This window comes from Dermochelys coriacea, chromosome 2 (genome assembly GCF_009764565.3).
Source record: "Dermochelys coriacea isolate rDerCor1 chromosome 2, rDerCor1.pri.v4, whole genome shotgun sequence".
Lineage (NCBI taxonomy): Eukaryota > Metazoa > Chordata > Testudines > Dermochelyidae > Dermochelys > Dermochelys coriacea.
The window spans coordinates 49,207,261-49,224,015 of NC_050069.1; the positions used below are offsets into that span (position 1 = coordinate 49,207,261).

Consider the following 16,755-nt stretch of genomic DNA (forward strand, 5'->3'; position numbering starts at 1 on the left):
TCATGTTCTTGTATTTTTTCCTCAACATTTCTGTTATTAGACAAATAGAAAAAAGAGTATGTGGCCAGAATCTCAGATGGAAGAGCTAAAGCTATAATCCAGATTGTACAATTAATCCAGTGAAAATGGTTTATATATTTCTAATTTAATTGTTGCAATTTACCATGTGTAAGAGTTAATGTGGTCTGAAGCCTCTGCTAGAATTATTTGTTGTTGTGGTTTTTTTTTTGTTGGTTTTTTTTGGAGTAAGAGGGAGGGAAAATCATCTGACTTGTTAAACCAGAAAATGCATGTTAATAAAGAGGGCACTTCTAAATTTCCACTTCACTGAAAATCTGAGAACCATGGCTCCCATCCCACAATGAGAGTCACATAAATGGACTTCTGAGCACATATGACTGATGGGGCTCCACATGGGCACAGGGGTCTGACCAGATGGGTCTCACTGTAGGATCAAAGCCTGAATATTGATTGATGATTAGTTGGTGTTGGTCCTGCTTTGAGCAGAGGGTTGGACTAGATGACCTCCTGAGGTCTCTTCCAACCCTAATATTCTATGATTACTATTATTTGTATTATGGTAGCACCTAGAGGCCCCAACCATGATCATGGCCCATTGTACTAGGCACTGTAAAAACCTATAGTAGGAGATGGTCCCTGTCCCAAATACTTTACATGAGTGTTCATCTATATAAAGATTACTTTTTTTCAATATTTTGATCAAGTATTTTAAAAATATATATTTCCTTTATGGAAACATCCTGAAGAATTTAATAGGGACTAAACCAATTAGGTTCTAAAGATGTCTAATATGGTTATATGAAAATTGCTGAATCTATTTAATTTTTTAGAGAATTATATCCTTTTTACAGGGTTTTTTAAGTCCACCTATATAATTTATTATATGGATATAATTTTCTTTTAAAATCTATTAGGTCCAAACACCAATTTTAAAATCATCTATTAAAATCTGTAGTACTGTCTCAAAAATCTTGATCTGTTCAAAATTATCACCAAAGGCTTTTCTATAAAATAGTACTGGTTGGGATTTCGTTTGGAAATATTTTTACCTTTCTTTATTCTGAAATATGCAGCTCTCTTTAGCTGAAAGGCATAAACTTGCTAAAAATGAGCATCGAGTTCAAAGGGTACCTAACACTGTTTAATGTCACTTGCTGGATGAATGCATCAGGATTGCAGATGGAATTAATCCTGGAGAACTCATGTAATCCACTATGTAGAAGGTGCAGCACTAGGATGATTGGCCAGTTAACCGTTTTCATTTCCCAGTTAGATTCTAAATGCTTTTATGACTAAACTTTGACTGTAAATGCAAAATTATAAATTCATGTTAAATACTCCAGGTGTAATATAAAACATATTGCTTTGCTCCAGCCAGGAGACGGGCACTATTTCTCCATATACATTTATGTAGAAACTTAGTCTCTGCATAATTTTTAACTATTAAACTGGAGGTCACTTACTCTAGGATATAAAACAAAAGTAATAATGGCAAGAAAAGCAGTCACTGGAACAGCCTGTCCATGTAGGGAGTTGCTTCAAGGCATTAACCAGAACTAAACCCTGATTAAATGTCTAATTGGCTTGAACAGTAATGGCAAGAAAAGCCACAGGCTGTCCCTGTTGACAGTAAAAGAGCAGCAGAGGTTTCAAAACAGTCTTGTGGGCAAGATGTTTAATAAACTGAAAGCAAGATTCACCAAAATGAAGCAAAAGCCAGAGGAGGAAAAGTCCAAGGATGAAGAGGCCCCTCCTAACCCACCACCCCAACAGCCGCCAGTCACAGGGCAGGTAGAGTATTTAATCTTATACAGATCTTTAGTATTATGTTTGTGCTTGGTAATCACTGATTTAATTAGATGAAGCAATAACCAAAACTTAGATTTTCCCAGAAGCTTATTGTATTGAATATCCTCATCTGTACTAAATGACAGGTGCCTTTTAGTTTGCTCCTTGTTTTCCTTATATTTTCTTCACACTATCACTCACCTTGGTTTGGTTGCTTTACAAATGAGCCTATCCTGAATGATTACTGGACCACATAAGGTCTAGGAAAGACAAAGTAACTTAGTAACATTCTTCATATATCATTTGGCTATGTCTTACAAAAATAGTTCCAGTTGAAATCTATAGAAAAGCTACCTTTTCGTTCCATTTAAAAAATAAATATTGGTTTAAAGTATTACCTCACGTGTGCACTGTACATTAATGGGAAATTTAAAAAATCAAAGCTATCTAAGGCCAAAAAGCATTCATTTACTTGGCTTTTTTAAATGAGGATTTTTAGTATCCAGAATTTGCTGTAACCTTCCATAACTCATAACTTCACAGGGCAGAATATCAACAATTCGATGGCTAACCAAGTCATTGGGATATTGGTAACCAAAGGAAAACAAATTGTTTGCAGTCAGTCCCCCAGTGCCTTTAATCTTAATTGCTGCTTTGGGAGCAAAGGAAATTCTTCCTTATTACTTTAATTAACTGACTGTTTAACATCAAGAATCCTATTCAGGTAACTCATTTTCTCCCACAAATGAAAATGTCTGCCCAAGTATACCAAACACTGGCAAACCACAGTATTATTTACCACTCTAGGATGTGCAGTGTCATCCACAAAGTCACAACCTGACCAATGTTGAGAGCCAGCACTAGGCATAAGCGAATTAAGCAATTGCTTAGGGCCCTGAGCAGACCATGGTGGCCCCCTGTTAACTTCTTTAGTATGTGTTGGGGAGGAATATTAGGGCCCCCAATCAGCTAGCATCGCCTCTGCCAGTGTTAACCATCCCAATGACATCCCTTCCGGTAACACTGCTATAGGGGATGCACTTGCAGGCCTCCTAACAACTTTATAGTTTTGACTAAAATGAAGGCTAATTGGAATGTTCAAAGATGGAAGGATATCCAGAAAATAAGGTTCATTTATTTAAAGTTCTTGAAATTTTACCCATCTGGGTAAGTGGCAAATTTTGATCAATCCAACTTGTATTTTATCTTGACCGCCAATCCACACAAGCATGTTAAGAAGTGGAATAATTTTCTGTTTCAGGGATGCACAACAAACCTGGGCCTTAATTGATGTAACATACTAAAAATATGTATTCAGAGAGCTCTGCATATGTTCTGCCATCCTGATTATCACTACAAAAGTTTTTTTTCTCCTGCTGATAATAGCTCACTTTAACTGATCACTCTCTTTATAGCGGGTATGGCAACACCCATTTTTTCATGTTCTCGATGTGTGTATATATATATATATATATATGTCTTCCTACTTTATTTTCCACTGCATGCATCCGATGAAGTGGGTTTTAGCCCACAAAAGCTTATGCCCAAATAAATTTGTTAGTCTCTAAGGTGCCACAAGTCCTCCTCATTTTTTTACTATCATCCTGATATCTCAATTATTTTGTATCCTGCTGGGACAATGGTCATGCTAAGTTATATGTATTACCAGCAGCTGTGGATAATAATGCCCTGTATTTTAGACTGAGATTTGCCCCAAGAATTGTTTGGCCTTGTAGAATTTACTTTTTGTCCCATCCTGCACCCTGAGCTAATTTTGCTTTCAGGAGCAGTGCTACTGTACCTTTAATTGACCTGAAGAATGGAGAAACAAGGTTCCTTGTGTGGTGCCTTCATTTTTCTATTTCTGATATTGGTAGCCACTAAATTTCTTATAAACAGGTCTGAAAAGTTTCTTCTGACTTATACTTACTTGGGGAAGGTTTCCACTGCAAGAAGGTGCTGATGCCATTTCCAGCAATACAGGTCAGGCTGATTTCTCTAAAGATAGAGCAGGCAGCTTACCCTGCTCTGTGGTTGATGGGAGGAGGAGCTAGAGGGAAAATTCCAGAGTCCACACCAAACAAAGAGGGAGTTATTTTTAAAAAAGTAATGAGAAATTGTAAAATGCTGGTGGTGAGCAAACTAGTTGTACATAATAGGGAGTACTGAGCAGGAAAGCACCCAGTTACTGCCTTTCTATGCTTAGGACTACCTACAGAAAATGAAGGTGTGTATATAGCAAATGTGTGAGTTTGAACATTGCCCATGTGGTTTTTTTTTGTTTTACTTTCTGCTCTTCTATTTACTCACATAAATATATCACTTTTCATATAAGAAACTGAGTGTGACCAGCTCATTTCCTCATAATTTGGCATATTATACATATACAACTGGCACATCTGTTCTTAGTATAAATACATTTTTTCTATCTACACACTTAAATGGCCTCTCATAAAGAGGACTCACGTGGAGCACCCTCCTTCAACAAGACACACCATGTGCATCTTCCTCAGTTCCCCCAAAGTTCAGCCATAAAAAGAGCACAGTCTCTTTCACTGTTTGATACAAAGGCCCATCTCTGGGCATAGTTTATTCATTTACACACACAGTAGTCTGTGCAACCAAAAGATACAGAAGTCTTCCAGTCCTCTGTCCAGGAACATCACTTCCAGGTCACCCACCCATGAGACCACCAGCACTCAATTCCCAAATCCTTTCCAGCCTTGTTCCAGGGACCTTCCACTTGCCAAGCCACCCATCTGAGAGTGTCCAGTCTCATGACTCTTCTGCTCAAAACACAGTCCAACGACTCAGCCCGTTTCAGCCACCCTGCGTGGACTCACTAGCTTAGGAAGGTCAGCTAGCTCACCCCTCTGTTGGTCTCTGTGCCTGCCCTTTTCAGCTATTCTGCACTGGCTCCCTAGCTCTGGAAGGTCAGCAGGTCAGACCCTCCACCAGTTGTCAATTCCTCCCTCTTCCCAGGGTGGGCCTGCAAAGTTTTCTGCTCTCTACAGACTGTCTCTCCCCAACAGCTCTCAATTGCCATTTTCCTTGTTCTTCCAATCTACGCGCTCAGCCAACTAACTCTCCAGATCTCCATCTTCTCTCAGGCCCAGATCCTATTTTAAGCCTACCTGGGAGGTAGCTGATGAGTCACAGGTGAACTGGACCCCACCCCCTCTTAAAGGGCCAGTGTCACCCTGTGACGCAGCCCTTATCACCAGTGACCTAAAATTACTCTATACGCACAGCCAGTCCTACACACATGCCAAGTATCTTCTGATGCGTCCACACTTCTGCTTAGAACTATCCACAACCTGGACCTCCAACTCCACCTGGAAAGATGCATTGAGTGATCCAGGTTGCAAGCTGATAGATGAATCAAAGACCAAAGCATATTGTACAAGCAAACTCTACAAAGGAACACCATGTAAAAGATGGAATGTGGGAATAATATTTGTGTAATATTTTTCATCTTCAGAGCATTGGACAAGTATTAACTAACATGACTGTATTCGGGGCTCACATGAGCAAAAGCCTGAAACAGAATAAACAACCTGTATAGCAAAAGACTGTATAGCTAAACTTAGGAACTGAGAAGCAAACAAAATATTCCCAGGTTCTGCTAAACACCCACACTATTCTGAGAATGCACAGATTCTCAAGGATTGCAATTGTACATGTTTGTTTGTTTGTTTGTTTCCCAAGGTCTCAGAATCAAACTCCTCTGATCAAAGTTAGGGAAGAACAAACAGTTTGAGTAAAATAAGAACCAATCCAACCTTTCATCAAAAACTCAAAATAAACCCAAAATTAATATAAAAAGTTAACTTTTTCAAAACAAAACAAAAGCTTTTCATTTTCATATGCCCTGTGGTGCCTAGTTTTTTGCTCCCCCCTCTTAACTCCCTCCTCCCAAAAAAGCCCAAACCCTTACCTATAGCCGTTCTCTTGTTTGTCCAAATTTAGTATTTTTTGATGGTCAAGTAAAATGTCAGTAATTTTTTCATCATCAGTCACTGTGATAAATAGTGAACAAGTCAGCTTTGTGCCTGGGATGATAAACGTTTGTGTTGTCTTGCAAGGAAATTTAAATGATTCATATTTAAAAAATGGATGAGGGTAGGAATCATTGGGTAGCCACCAACTTTCCGTACCACAGGAGACTAGCTCAACATAGTTAATGAAGATACTTCCTGTTAACTGAATAATAACTGTGTTCTTGGACAAACACTTCAGCGTTAAATATATTTATCCCAGGATACAATCTATTTTATATGGTCCCTGTCACCAAAATATCTGACAGGATTCAGAGTAGCAGCCATGTTAGTCTGTATCCGCAAAAAAAGAACAGGAGTACTTGTGGCACCTTAGAGACTAACAAATTTATTAGAGCATAATAAATATGCTCTAATAAATAAAGAAATGTATGCTCTAATAAATTTGTTAGTCTCAAAGGTGCCACAAGTACTCCTGTTCTTTTTGCAAAATATCTGAATGCCTCACAGTCTTTAATGTAAAAAGAAAAGGAGTACTTGTGGCACCTTAGAGACTAACAAATTTATTAGAGCATAAGCTTTCATGAGCTACAGCTCACTTCATTGAAGCTTATGCTCTAATAAATTTGTTAGTCTCTAAGGTGCCACAAGTACTCCTTTTCTTTTTGCGAATATAGACTAACACGGCTGCTACTATGAAACCAGTCTTTAATGTATTTATCCTCACAACACCTCCATGAAGTAGGGAAGTACTACCCCATTTTTGTCTAAGGCACAGACAGACTGTGGACATGTCTACACTTGAGCTGGAAGGTGTAATTTCTGATTGAGCTTTGTGCTATAAATAGAAGTGCAGCTGCACAAGCAGTCCCAAATACACACCTATAGTTTCAGATGGGATAGTACTTGGGGTGGTTAGCCCCACCCCCACCACATCTATATTTATCATGTTAGATTGATTAGAACACATCTCCTCTAGCTGAAATTCACCCCTAACAATTTTAGTGCAGACATACCCTAAATGACTTGCTAAAGTTCAGCTAAGAAGTCTCTAGTAGAGTACTGAATTGAACCTGGGTCTCCCTAGTCCTATAGTAGGGCCATAACCACTTGACCATTCTTTCTATAATATATACCTTCAAGTACGCATATAAATATATATTCTAGTATTTGGGTGGTGTGTGTGTAATATAGATATATACCTATGCATAAATCAACAGTGAAAAGAAATGTTATAGGAGTAAAGATTGTTGAAAGAGACAAATGCAGTTAAAAGTAATGAATTTTCACACTTTTTTTATACCTCAACTGTATTTTTTTCCTGAAATACATCTTAAATACTTCTATTTGTTTCCTTAAGGGTGAAAATAAAAACAAAAATGAGGCACAGAAAGGCGAGACCGCTAATACTGCACAACAGGAACCAAAGCAACAAGGTCAGTAACATTCCATTTACCTGCACCAGAACTGTACCTGAACAATATTCAGATAGTATAGAGCAGCAGACAACATGTATTTGAGTATCAAAGTTCCTTTGAAAAATCGAGTGTTTTCCCCAGAGGGTGCCCAGTACTGCCAGGTGCTGATCTCCTCCTGTGAGGGGTTAAGCCTCTTCAATTCCCATTGACCTCCAACTGGCAACAATCCATTACAAAATTCTATTCTTTATTGACACTGTCCTCTCTTTCCTTTCCTTTTATCTCACTGGCCTTTCAGATTTTGGCAGCTATTCCTCCTCTCCAATCTCCTTGTGTTCTTAGCCCCCTCTTTTTCTTCCTTTATGCCCCATCTTTAGATCTCCTCTATTCATATGGATTTAATAAACACCTCTACAGTGATGATTCACATCATACCTCATCACTCCAGATCTTTCTCCTTGTCTTCACCCTCATTCCTTTAATGCACAATGTGGCTTCATTTTAAAGCATTTGTGTTTCTCAACTTGAGAAGGAGATCTGCATATCCCTTAAATGTACTTATGGTCATGTTTCATTTAAAATCTAATCTAATGGCACAATGGGTAGATATCCTTTCCCGTTCTGAATTCAAATCATGTGTTGAGCACACACAAAAATCAAGTTAGTGGTGTGCATAGTGGATATTTATCCATATCACAGGCCCACCTCACAGTCTGGTATTATTGGCAGACTCTATTCAAAAGATGTCCAGGACTGGAAGGTAGGAGCATAAAGCCAGAAAGGATTGAGGAGCAGTGGAAGAACGGAGTATGGAACCATGCACAATCCCTATTTGCATTTTGTGTAATTTTAAACAGTGTTACTAATTCCTTCTTTTCATGACAATTTTTTTTTAATTTGAAGGAAAAAATAATCGAATCATTCCATGCTCTCATTCTGCTCTGAAATAGCTGTAGAACTAAGCCATACATTAATAAACAAAATCTGACATTCATTGTTTGTAGCAGTAAGCAACAATTGAAAAACAAAATCTAACATGTTATGTGGCTCTTTAGCAACATTAAATCACAGATGCTATCCCATGAAAAAATGAAATATTGATCCAGACAAATGACTCTTTTGCCATCCAAAAGCTGATCCTATTTTTGCAGATGAATTTAATGCAAGACCCTATTCATTACAATACTGAGCTACCATTTCCCTGTCAAAAATAAATAAAGGGATACCATAGAAGGGAACTACCACATAAAATACATTCTATCCATGTTACTATAGCTCAGCAGTGCAACTATAACTTCATCCAATGAGTTCACATTCTGCTGCTCCTCTCCCCCCCCACCCCATAAAGTTCTGGAGGATGCTTAAGGACAAATTTTCAGCCAGCCTCAAGCCACATTTTAGTTTTGCAAATGTATATTTTTACCCCAGACAGGTACTTTAGTGTGCCATTTTTGATATGTACAGCAAATAGGGATTTTGTGTGTGTCATGAACTCATGACTGTACACAGATAGAAAACCTGGGCAAATCAGTACCATAAGCATATGCCCCTACCACGTAAGGTAAAGGAGTAGCTCCATTTGCTGTAAGTAGTAGACTGCTATAAGACCTGATCCAATGCCCACTGAAGTCAATGGAAAGGCTCCTATTAACTCTAACAGGGTTTGGGATAGGTCCATAGTCACTGGGAACAGCTGTTGGAAGCATATAATGACAAGATAGTTGCTTGGCACTTTACAGTTGTCTGTACTGAATATTTAGATACTCATGGGGAGTTATGAGCACCATGATAGGGCCAGGATACACCCAGCTCAACAGATCTAAAAGTTAAAGGTTAAGCAGAGAAAACCGCATCTGGGATTTCTGATTTGTACATAGGATTTCTGGTAACAATCAAAATAAAATAGACAAGCAAAGTCTCTGGCCACATTCCTTTCATGCAACTGAACAGTCTTTAAATACAAATTTGACTGGGCTCTAGAGACTCAGCATTGCTGCAGGCAAGTCACATGGACCTCTCCTGCATCTATTGGCACATCCTCCTGAAGCCAGGACCAGCCACCATCTCCTCCCTGCCTCCTGGTGCCTTCTGGGGCAGCGCAGTGTTCCAGCACAGCTGGGTACTCGGCAGGATACATATTTATAACCTTTTTCATTAGTACTTGGCTACTCACTTCACTCAAGAACACCTGGTATATTCAGCTTCCTCGTTGACTATCCATTACCATACCCTAATCCCTTTGGTTATCTTCTATATAACTCACTTGATCTGTAATTAATTCTCAGTATTTTTGATCCATAACCAATTCTCTTCCTATTTGACTCGCTTTGTAATTAATTCTCTGCATAACTGATCTGCTCCATAACTGATTCATTCCTTAACTGATTCCCTACATCTGTTTATCTCTGCTTAACTGATTCCAAATCACCTAATTGCAGATTCTCTGTATGATTGATTTATATTGCTGTTGCTTTGCATATTTACTGCCTGCCATAACTGATTGACCATACTGCTGCTTCACTGGTTCTTTGAACTATTGTTCAGTAGCACCTTTTATTGTTTTGCAGGATAATTGATGACTAGTCTCTACCCACTGGTCATTCTCTCCACTCAGATTCTGTTTCAGTTTCTTCCCTCCTCCCATGCTTCTTCTCCATGTCTCCCACAAAACTATCTCCAAATCTGTATCCCTCTCACTCATCTTCTTCCTTTCTTCTTCCAGTGACCTCTGCCCCAGTCTTGTTCCTACCTCCATCTCTACTCTTCTCCTTCAACACCTTAATCCTGCTGAACCTTCCTCCCCTCTCACCTCCATATCCATTCCCAGACTCTGACCTTCCCTCCTTCTCCTCCCATTGGAATGCCCATTCCATAGCTTAAAACATTAGCTCCATCCATGACTTCTTAAAACTGGAAGGGACCTTATAGGTCATCAAGTCCAGTCCCCTGCTTTGTAGGCTACCCGATCACATAATCCCATTAATAAATGTAGTCTCCATCTTAAAACTAGTTAAGTTGTTTGCCTCCACTACTCCTATTGCCAGGCTGTTCCAGAATCTCACTCTTCTGATGGCTAGGAACAGGGCTGTCCCTAAACCAAATGGCACCCAAGGTGAGGAGTGTCTTTGGGACTCCCCTGGCCCCATTTGTTAAACTTTTGAATATCTTATTTGTATTGCATTTGTCCTGTATTAGTCACTACTTGAACTCTTCAAGTCTTAAAACACAAGAACACTTTCACAATTACACAGTAAAACAAGATTCACAATATCGCAGCTGGGCTCTCACTTCACTTCACTTTGTTCTGATATCTCATTGACTGACTGGTGACACCCTGCTCCTTACATGCCAGTGAGGGCATGGCTGATAACATTCTAGAAGGTTCAAGGAAAATGTGGTTCTCTGAAAGTCTGGATGGTTCCATGAGATTCTACAAAGGTCCAGAACATTCTAGGAGATTAGTGAAAAATGAATCCACATATGGGATTCCTGAAACATTTTACTTCAGACATTGTATTTTTCCTTTTGTCACTAACAACAAAAACAGCAGCCCAAACCCAGCAGCGCGGTCAATCGCCTGGGTCACCTGCCCCTAAATCCAACCCTGGCTAGGAACCTTCTAATTTCCAGCCTAAATTTATTCGTGGCCAGTTCTTTCTGCCAACGTTGTTCTTTAGCTTTAATAGCTCTTCTCCCTCCCTGGTCTTTACTCTCCTCTGATGTATTCACAGAGAGCAGCATATCCCCTTGTCAAGGTTCCTTCCCCACTCTGAACTCTAGGGTACAGATGTGGGGACCTGCACAAAAACCTCTTAAGCTTACTTTTACCAGATTAGGTTAAAACTTCCCCAAGGTACAAACTATTTTACCTTTTGCCCTTGGATTTCCACTGCCACCACCAAACGTCTTAGCAGGTTAATTTTTGAGAAAGCGTTGTTTGGAAACGTCTTTCCCCCCAAAATCCTCACCAAAACCTTGCAACCTCTGCCTGGGAAAGACTTGATAAAAATCCTCACCAATTTGCATAGGTGACCACCGATCCAAACCCTTGGATCTTAAGAACAATGAAAAAAGCATTCAATTTCTTACAAGAAGAATTTTAATATAAGAAAAGGCAAAAAGAATCACCTCTGTAAAATCAGGATGGTAAATACCTTACAAGGTAATTAGATTCAAAACATAGAGAATCCCTCTAGGCAAAACCTTAAGTTACAAAAAGACACAAAGACAGAAATATCCATTCTATTCAGCACAGCTTAATTTTCTCAGCCATTTAAAGAAATCATAATCTAATGCACATCTAGCTAGATTACTTACTAAATTCTAAGACTTCATCCTGTTCTGTTCCCGGCAAAAGTATCTCACAGACCGTTTGTTCCCACCACCACCACCCCTCCGGCTCCAGCTTTGAAAATATCTTGTCTCCTCATTGGTCATTTTGGTCAAGTGCCAGCGAGGTTATCCTAGCTTCTTAACCCTTTGCAGGTGAAAGGGTTTTTCCTCTGGTCAGGAGGGACTTTAAAGGTGTTTACCCTTCCCTTTATTTTTATGACACCCCTCTTATGCTTTATTTTGCTAGGCTAAACATGCCAAGCTATTTTAGTATCCTCTTGTAAGATGGACTCTTCCATTCCCCTGATCATCCTAGTAGCTCTTCTCTGTACCTGTTCCAGTGTGAATTTATCTTTCTTGAACATGGGTGACTAGAATTGTATATAGTATTCCAGATGAGATCTTACCACAACCCTGTACAGTGGCATTACTACGTCCCTATCTCCACTGGAAATACCATGCCTGATATCTCACCTGATACCTATGCGATTCTAAGTAAGGTTCTTTTATGGATGCATTACATTGGTGGCTTATAGTCATCCTGTGATCAGCTAATGCATGCAGTCTTTATCCTCCTCTGTTGTTTTCTGCTGATGAGCCCCATACTTATGGGGAAAAAATTTTGTTACACGTGCATGACCTTACATATTTCTATTACTACTGTCCTGTTGGGCATGCACTTCTTCCTGTGTAATATTCCAGTTCTCCTCTGTATTGATGATGCCTCCACTGATGAAACTTCATGTCATCAGCAAATTTCATTAATACACTCCTCCATTTTGTGTCAAAGTCATTAAAGAAAATTTTAAAATAAGATCCAATCCATGAGGAAATCCACTTCAATCTGATGATTTTCCTCACAGGAGAATTGATCCAAGGCTGAAGGACAAGTAAGGAGGCAAAGGCTGAAGGCAAAGGCTAATGGGTAGGTGGAATGTCATCATGAAAGCTGAGGTCACCAAAGATGAAGGTGTAAGATTGTGCTGAGTGCAGTATGGAGCGTCATGAGTCAAAATCAAAGAAAGTTGAGAGGGCAGAATCAGGTGGATGGTGGATAACAGCATGGGGTGGGGAGAAGACAGGAACTGGGTGGAGTGTTGTTCAAAAATGGAGAAGTGAGGAGGAGCTGGAAAGAGAGGGAAAGGAGAAGCCCAAGTGATGCCATCTCCCCTTTAGCTAGCTCTTTATCCACCTTTCAATTCTTGCACTAATCCCCATCTTCAGTTTAACTAATGATTTCCCATATGCTTTACTGAAGTCCAGAACGATTAGATGTATTGCATTTCCTCTGTCTAAAAACAACAACGGTTCTTATAAAAAAAATCAGGTTAGTCTTATTTACCTTTGATAAACCCAATACCATCATCTCTTGCTCCTTCCATCTCCTGGCACTCACTGAAACTTGGATCCCTATCTCTAACACTGTCTACCCAGCTGTTGTTCATTATGTGCTTCTTACACATGCCCACCACAAATAGTTACTAAAGGAAAACCATGGAGGCATTGGGCTTCTCCTTCCCTTCTCTTTCCAGCTCCTCCTCACTTCTCCATTTTTGAACAACACTCCACCCAGTTCCTGTCTTCTCCCCACCCCATGTTGTTATCCACCATCCACCTGATTCTGTCCTCTCAACTTTCTTTGATTTTGACTCATGACGCTCCATACCTCCCTCAGCACAATCTTACACCTTCATCTTTGGTGACCTCAGCTTCCATGATGACATTCCACCTACCCATTAGCCTTTGCCTTCAGCCTTTGCCTCCTTACTTGTCCTTCAGCCTTGGATCAATTCTCCCATTCATCAAAGTGACCACTCACTTGATCTTTTCTTCACTGAGAACTGCTCCCTTCTATCTTTATATTGCTGAGTTCTCAGACTCTGACTATCACCTTGTCTCCAACATCACTCCATCTCCTTCTCCCCACCCTTCCAACCAGTCCATCTAGGTCTGTGGTTTCTCATCTATGCTCATTCCCCTCTTCCCTGCTCTGAACACCATCCTTGACTCTTTTACTTCTTTCTCCAAAATAAAGATCCATTCTCCTATCTATGAACCTTACCGTCACTATAGTAATTTGATGTTTTCCGAGCAACAACCAATTAGTTTCAAAAGAGAATCTTGCTTTTCACAAAGCACTTACACTTCTCTGAAAGGGAAAAGAAAGGGAAGAACAACTAGTGTTTGCACAGAAAGGATTTACCTTTGTTTTAGTCAGACTTTCTGCTCACAAATCCCAACATAAAATTTTAAAAAGCACCTAAGTGACTTAGATGCTTTTGAAATGGGACTTATGTTCCTAAGTCACCTAAGAGCTTACATCCCATTAGCATCCAATGGGACTTGGCTCTGAAGTGACTTAGACATTTTTGACAATGGACTTAGCTCCTCCTAATTCATTTGGGTGCAGCCGAAAAATGCATCCCCAAAGAATATCAAAGTCCAGGAGTTTAAAAAATATAGCTGATGTTCTAAGGAATACTTAGAAAGTATAGTATTTTAGTGCTAATGTAATACAGATCAGCGAATGAGGTCTCAGAGCCTTTTAAATATCATTCTAATTCCTGATCCTCTTTTCCTTTACACTCTTCACTGAATTTTTCCAGCAGTTAAAATGCAGCTTTTTGGTCTCATAAAATGTATGTTTTATCATTAAAGATTACCTGGAGCTTGACTATGTTTAATCTAGCTTTCACTCCTGCTGCTATGAAATGTTTAATTTCTCTCTCCTTTTTCACCTCAGTGGCAAGCTAAATGCTAAGAAAATAAACCTTCTCTCTTCAGAGTCGATTCCTGTTTTTGTGTGTGTACATTATGGAACCAGACTTGATTTTTAATTGGAACACTGCTCTGAGCAGTGATAGCTGCTAAGGATGAAGACTGAATTTGTATCTTCATTTAAGACTGTCTGATTTGCTGATTGTTCCACTTCAGCCACATTAATTTCTCCACCTGCCTTCTTCACTTAGGTTATTTGTTCAAACATTCATAGAATCAAACTTCTTCTCCAGGGAAGTCATACAAGTGTGTAGGTTACCATACTAAGAAAGAAACATTCTGAAAGAATCCTAATAGCTAGCTCCCTCCTCCTCAAACTTACTAAAAGTATCTAGATAATATTGATATGGGGGGTCATAAAACTATCTAAACATCTACCAAGAATTTATGGATTTATCCTCACATGACCCAAGTGAGGTACATAAACTGAGACACAAAGCAATCAAGTGACCTGCCTAAGATCACACAGGAAGTCCATGGCAAAGAAGGAAATTGAACTCAGATCTCCTGAGTCCCACTCTAGTACCTAACCACAAGATCACTCTTCCTCCCTCTCTGCTATGAACCTCCTTTATATGTCATATACCAGGGCAAAATTTTTAAAATCTTATTTAGGCATAATATGCTGCAGTTAGTACAAAGTGGGAATGCTAAACATTCTCTGTCTTTGAGTGTTCTGAATTATAGTTTAAAGGAAATGTTGTTGTTTAGAAAGCAGTTTGCCCAATCTGCTGATACTCAACCTCTGGCAGCTAGGCTCTGATCTTAATGCAATTTAGTTTCCACTTTAAACTGTTCTTTTAAAGTGTTACCATGCATAGTTAAGTTGGCCAACATTTTAATCTTTCTAGGAACTAAAAACAGATTTATCCTTTACTATCAGGTACAAATCTACACTAGTTTTCCAGGCAACCATTAAAACTATGTTTTATTCAACAAAGAAGGAACTATTCAAAATATCTTTGCATCTTATTTTGTATGGGACTTTTTCCCTGTTACTCATTCTTTTCTATGTTTCCCTCAATTGTTGAGAGACCGTTCAGTCCAATTAGATTTCTTATACTGAGGGTTTGGAAGAGAACAAATGTTCATAAGTAAAAACTGTCAACATTAATGTGAGTAATAAAGTTTAGAAATTTGGTAATAGCAGACTTCATGAGTTTAGTATATAAAGTAAGATGTCCTTCGGGGTGAAGCGATTTCTTAGGCGTAAGGATAAAGTTGATTAAAAATGCTCATTTAAAAAAAAGTCTGTAGCAGTATGATGGCAAAACACATTTTTGTACATTTATAATGAACATGGAGCACCTACTGTACTTGTTTTTTGTGATGCAGCTTTTTCTCCCCCACCAAAGAAAAAAATATAAGCAGGCATATTGACATTTTAGAATTAGCCAGTTAAATGTAACATACAGCTGATTCAAAATGAAATGTCGCCCTATGACCATATGGGTTTAACTGTGCAACTGTGTTCTTTCACAAAGGACCAGGAATAACTGTAAATCAGGCAGAATTGATCCTCTGAGTGTCCACACCTCCCTTGGAATCCACCATTCCAAAGGGTGGGAGAAAGGACAAGGAAGATCTTAGCTCCAATCTTGCCTGTACTGTGCATGGAACTGGCTGGGCATACATGGGGAAAAGGTTGCACCATTCTAGAGCGTGGGGCCTTCTGAGCACTGGGAACCTGCAAGAGGGACTGTACTTCCTGAGGCAGAATCCATCCATCCCAGGGATGTGCCTAACTGACCCAATCTGACTTCCATTCTAATGCCCTGCTTTTAGTCACATAATTGTCTCAAAAACATTACCCATCAGGCTGAAGTTTCTCAGAATTATTATTTATTATTTGTGTTGCAGTGGTGCCCAAAGGCCCGCAATCAGGATTGAGGCCTCAAGGTGCTAAGTGCTGTACAAAAAGATAGGAAGACAGTCCATGCTCTGAAGAGCTTACAGTCTAATTGTTGGACTGTTGTTTGTTTGTTTGTTTGTTTGTTTGTTTTTGAAAGTAGAAAAAAATTAGCTGTTCCTTGGTTATCTGACTGCAAAGGTAGGGAGAAGCATTTTTTGCCTATTTAAAAAAAATCCAGACGCTTTGACCCAGATCCTTAAAGGCATTCACATGCCTGTCTGCCTCTTCCCACCACTGTAGGCATCACTGACGTTTTCAGAACCAGCTGCTACCCACAATGGTAGGTGCCTAAATTTCTGCCAGTCAGCATTTGCACAGCCACTGAAGCTTTGATTCTGTCCTACTGCTAATGAGCCTGAGCTCGAGCCCCAGACTCCCTGAAGTTAGAGTCTCAGACCAGGCAGCAGAACGCTTATCTCCCCAGCCAGGCTCAATCCTGTAGCCATGTTCTGAGCACCCTAACACCTGATACCCATCCAGGATAGGTCCATCAATGGCTATTTACCAA

At 39.5% G+C, this 16,755-nt stretch overlaps 1 protein-coding gene across 1 annotated transcript in view; it reads left to right on the forward strand.

The window, feature by feature from the left end:
* Nucleotides 1-1,692: 1,692 nt before the first annotated feature.
* The window catches only part of CNGB3 (cyclic nucleotide gated channel subunit beta 3), a 139,763-nt gene continuing 124,700 nt past the window's right edge, over nt 1,693-16,755 (forward strand). Inside the window, exons 1-2 of the mRNA XM_043507642.1 lie at nt 1,693-1,812; nt 7,168-7,243. Coding sequence (XP_043363577.1) covers nt 1,693-1,812; nt 7,168-7,243 — 196 coding nt within the window. The remainder of the gene's footprint in view (nt 1,813-7,167; nt 7,244-16,755) is intronic.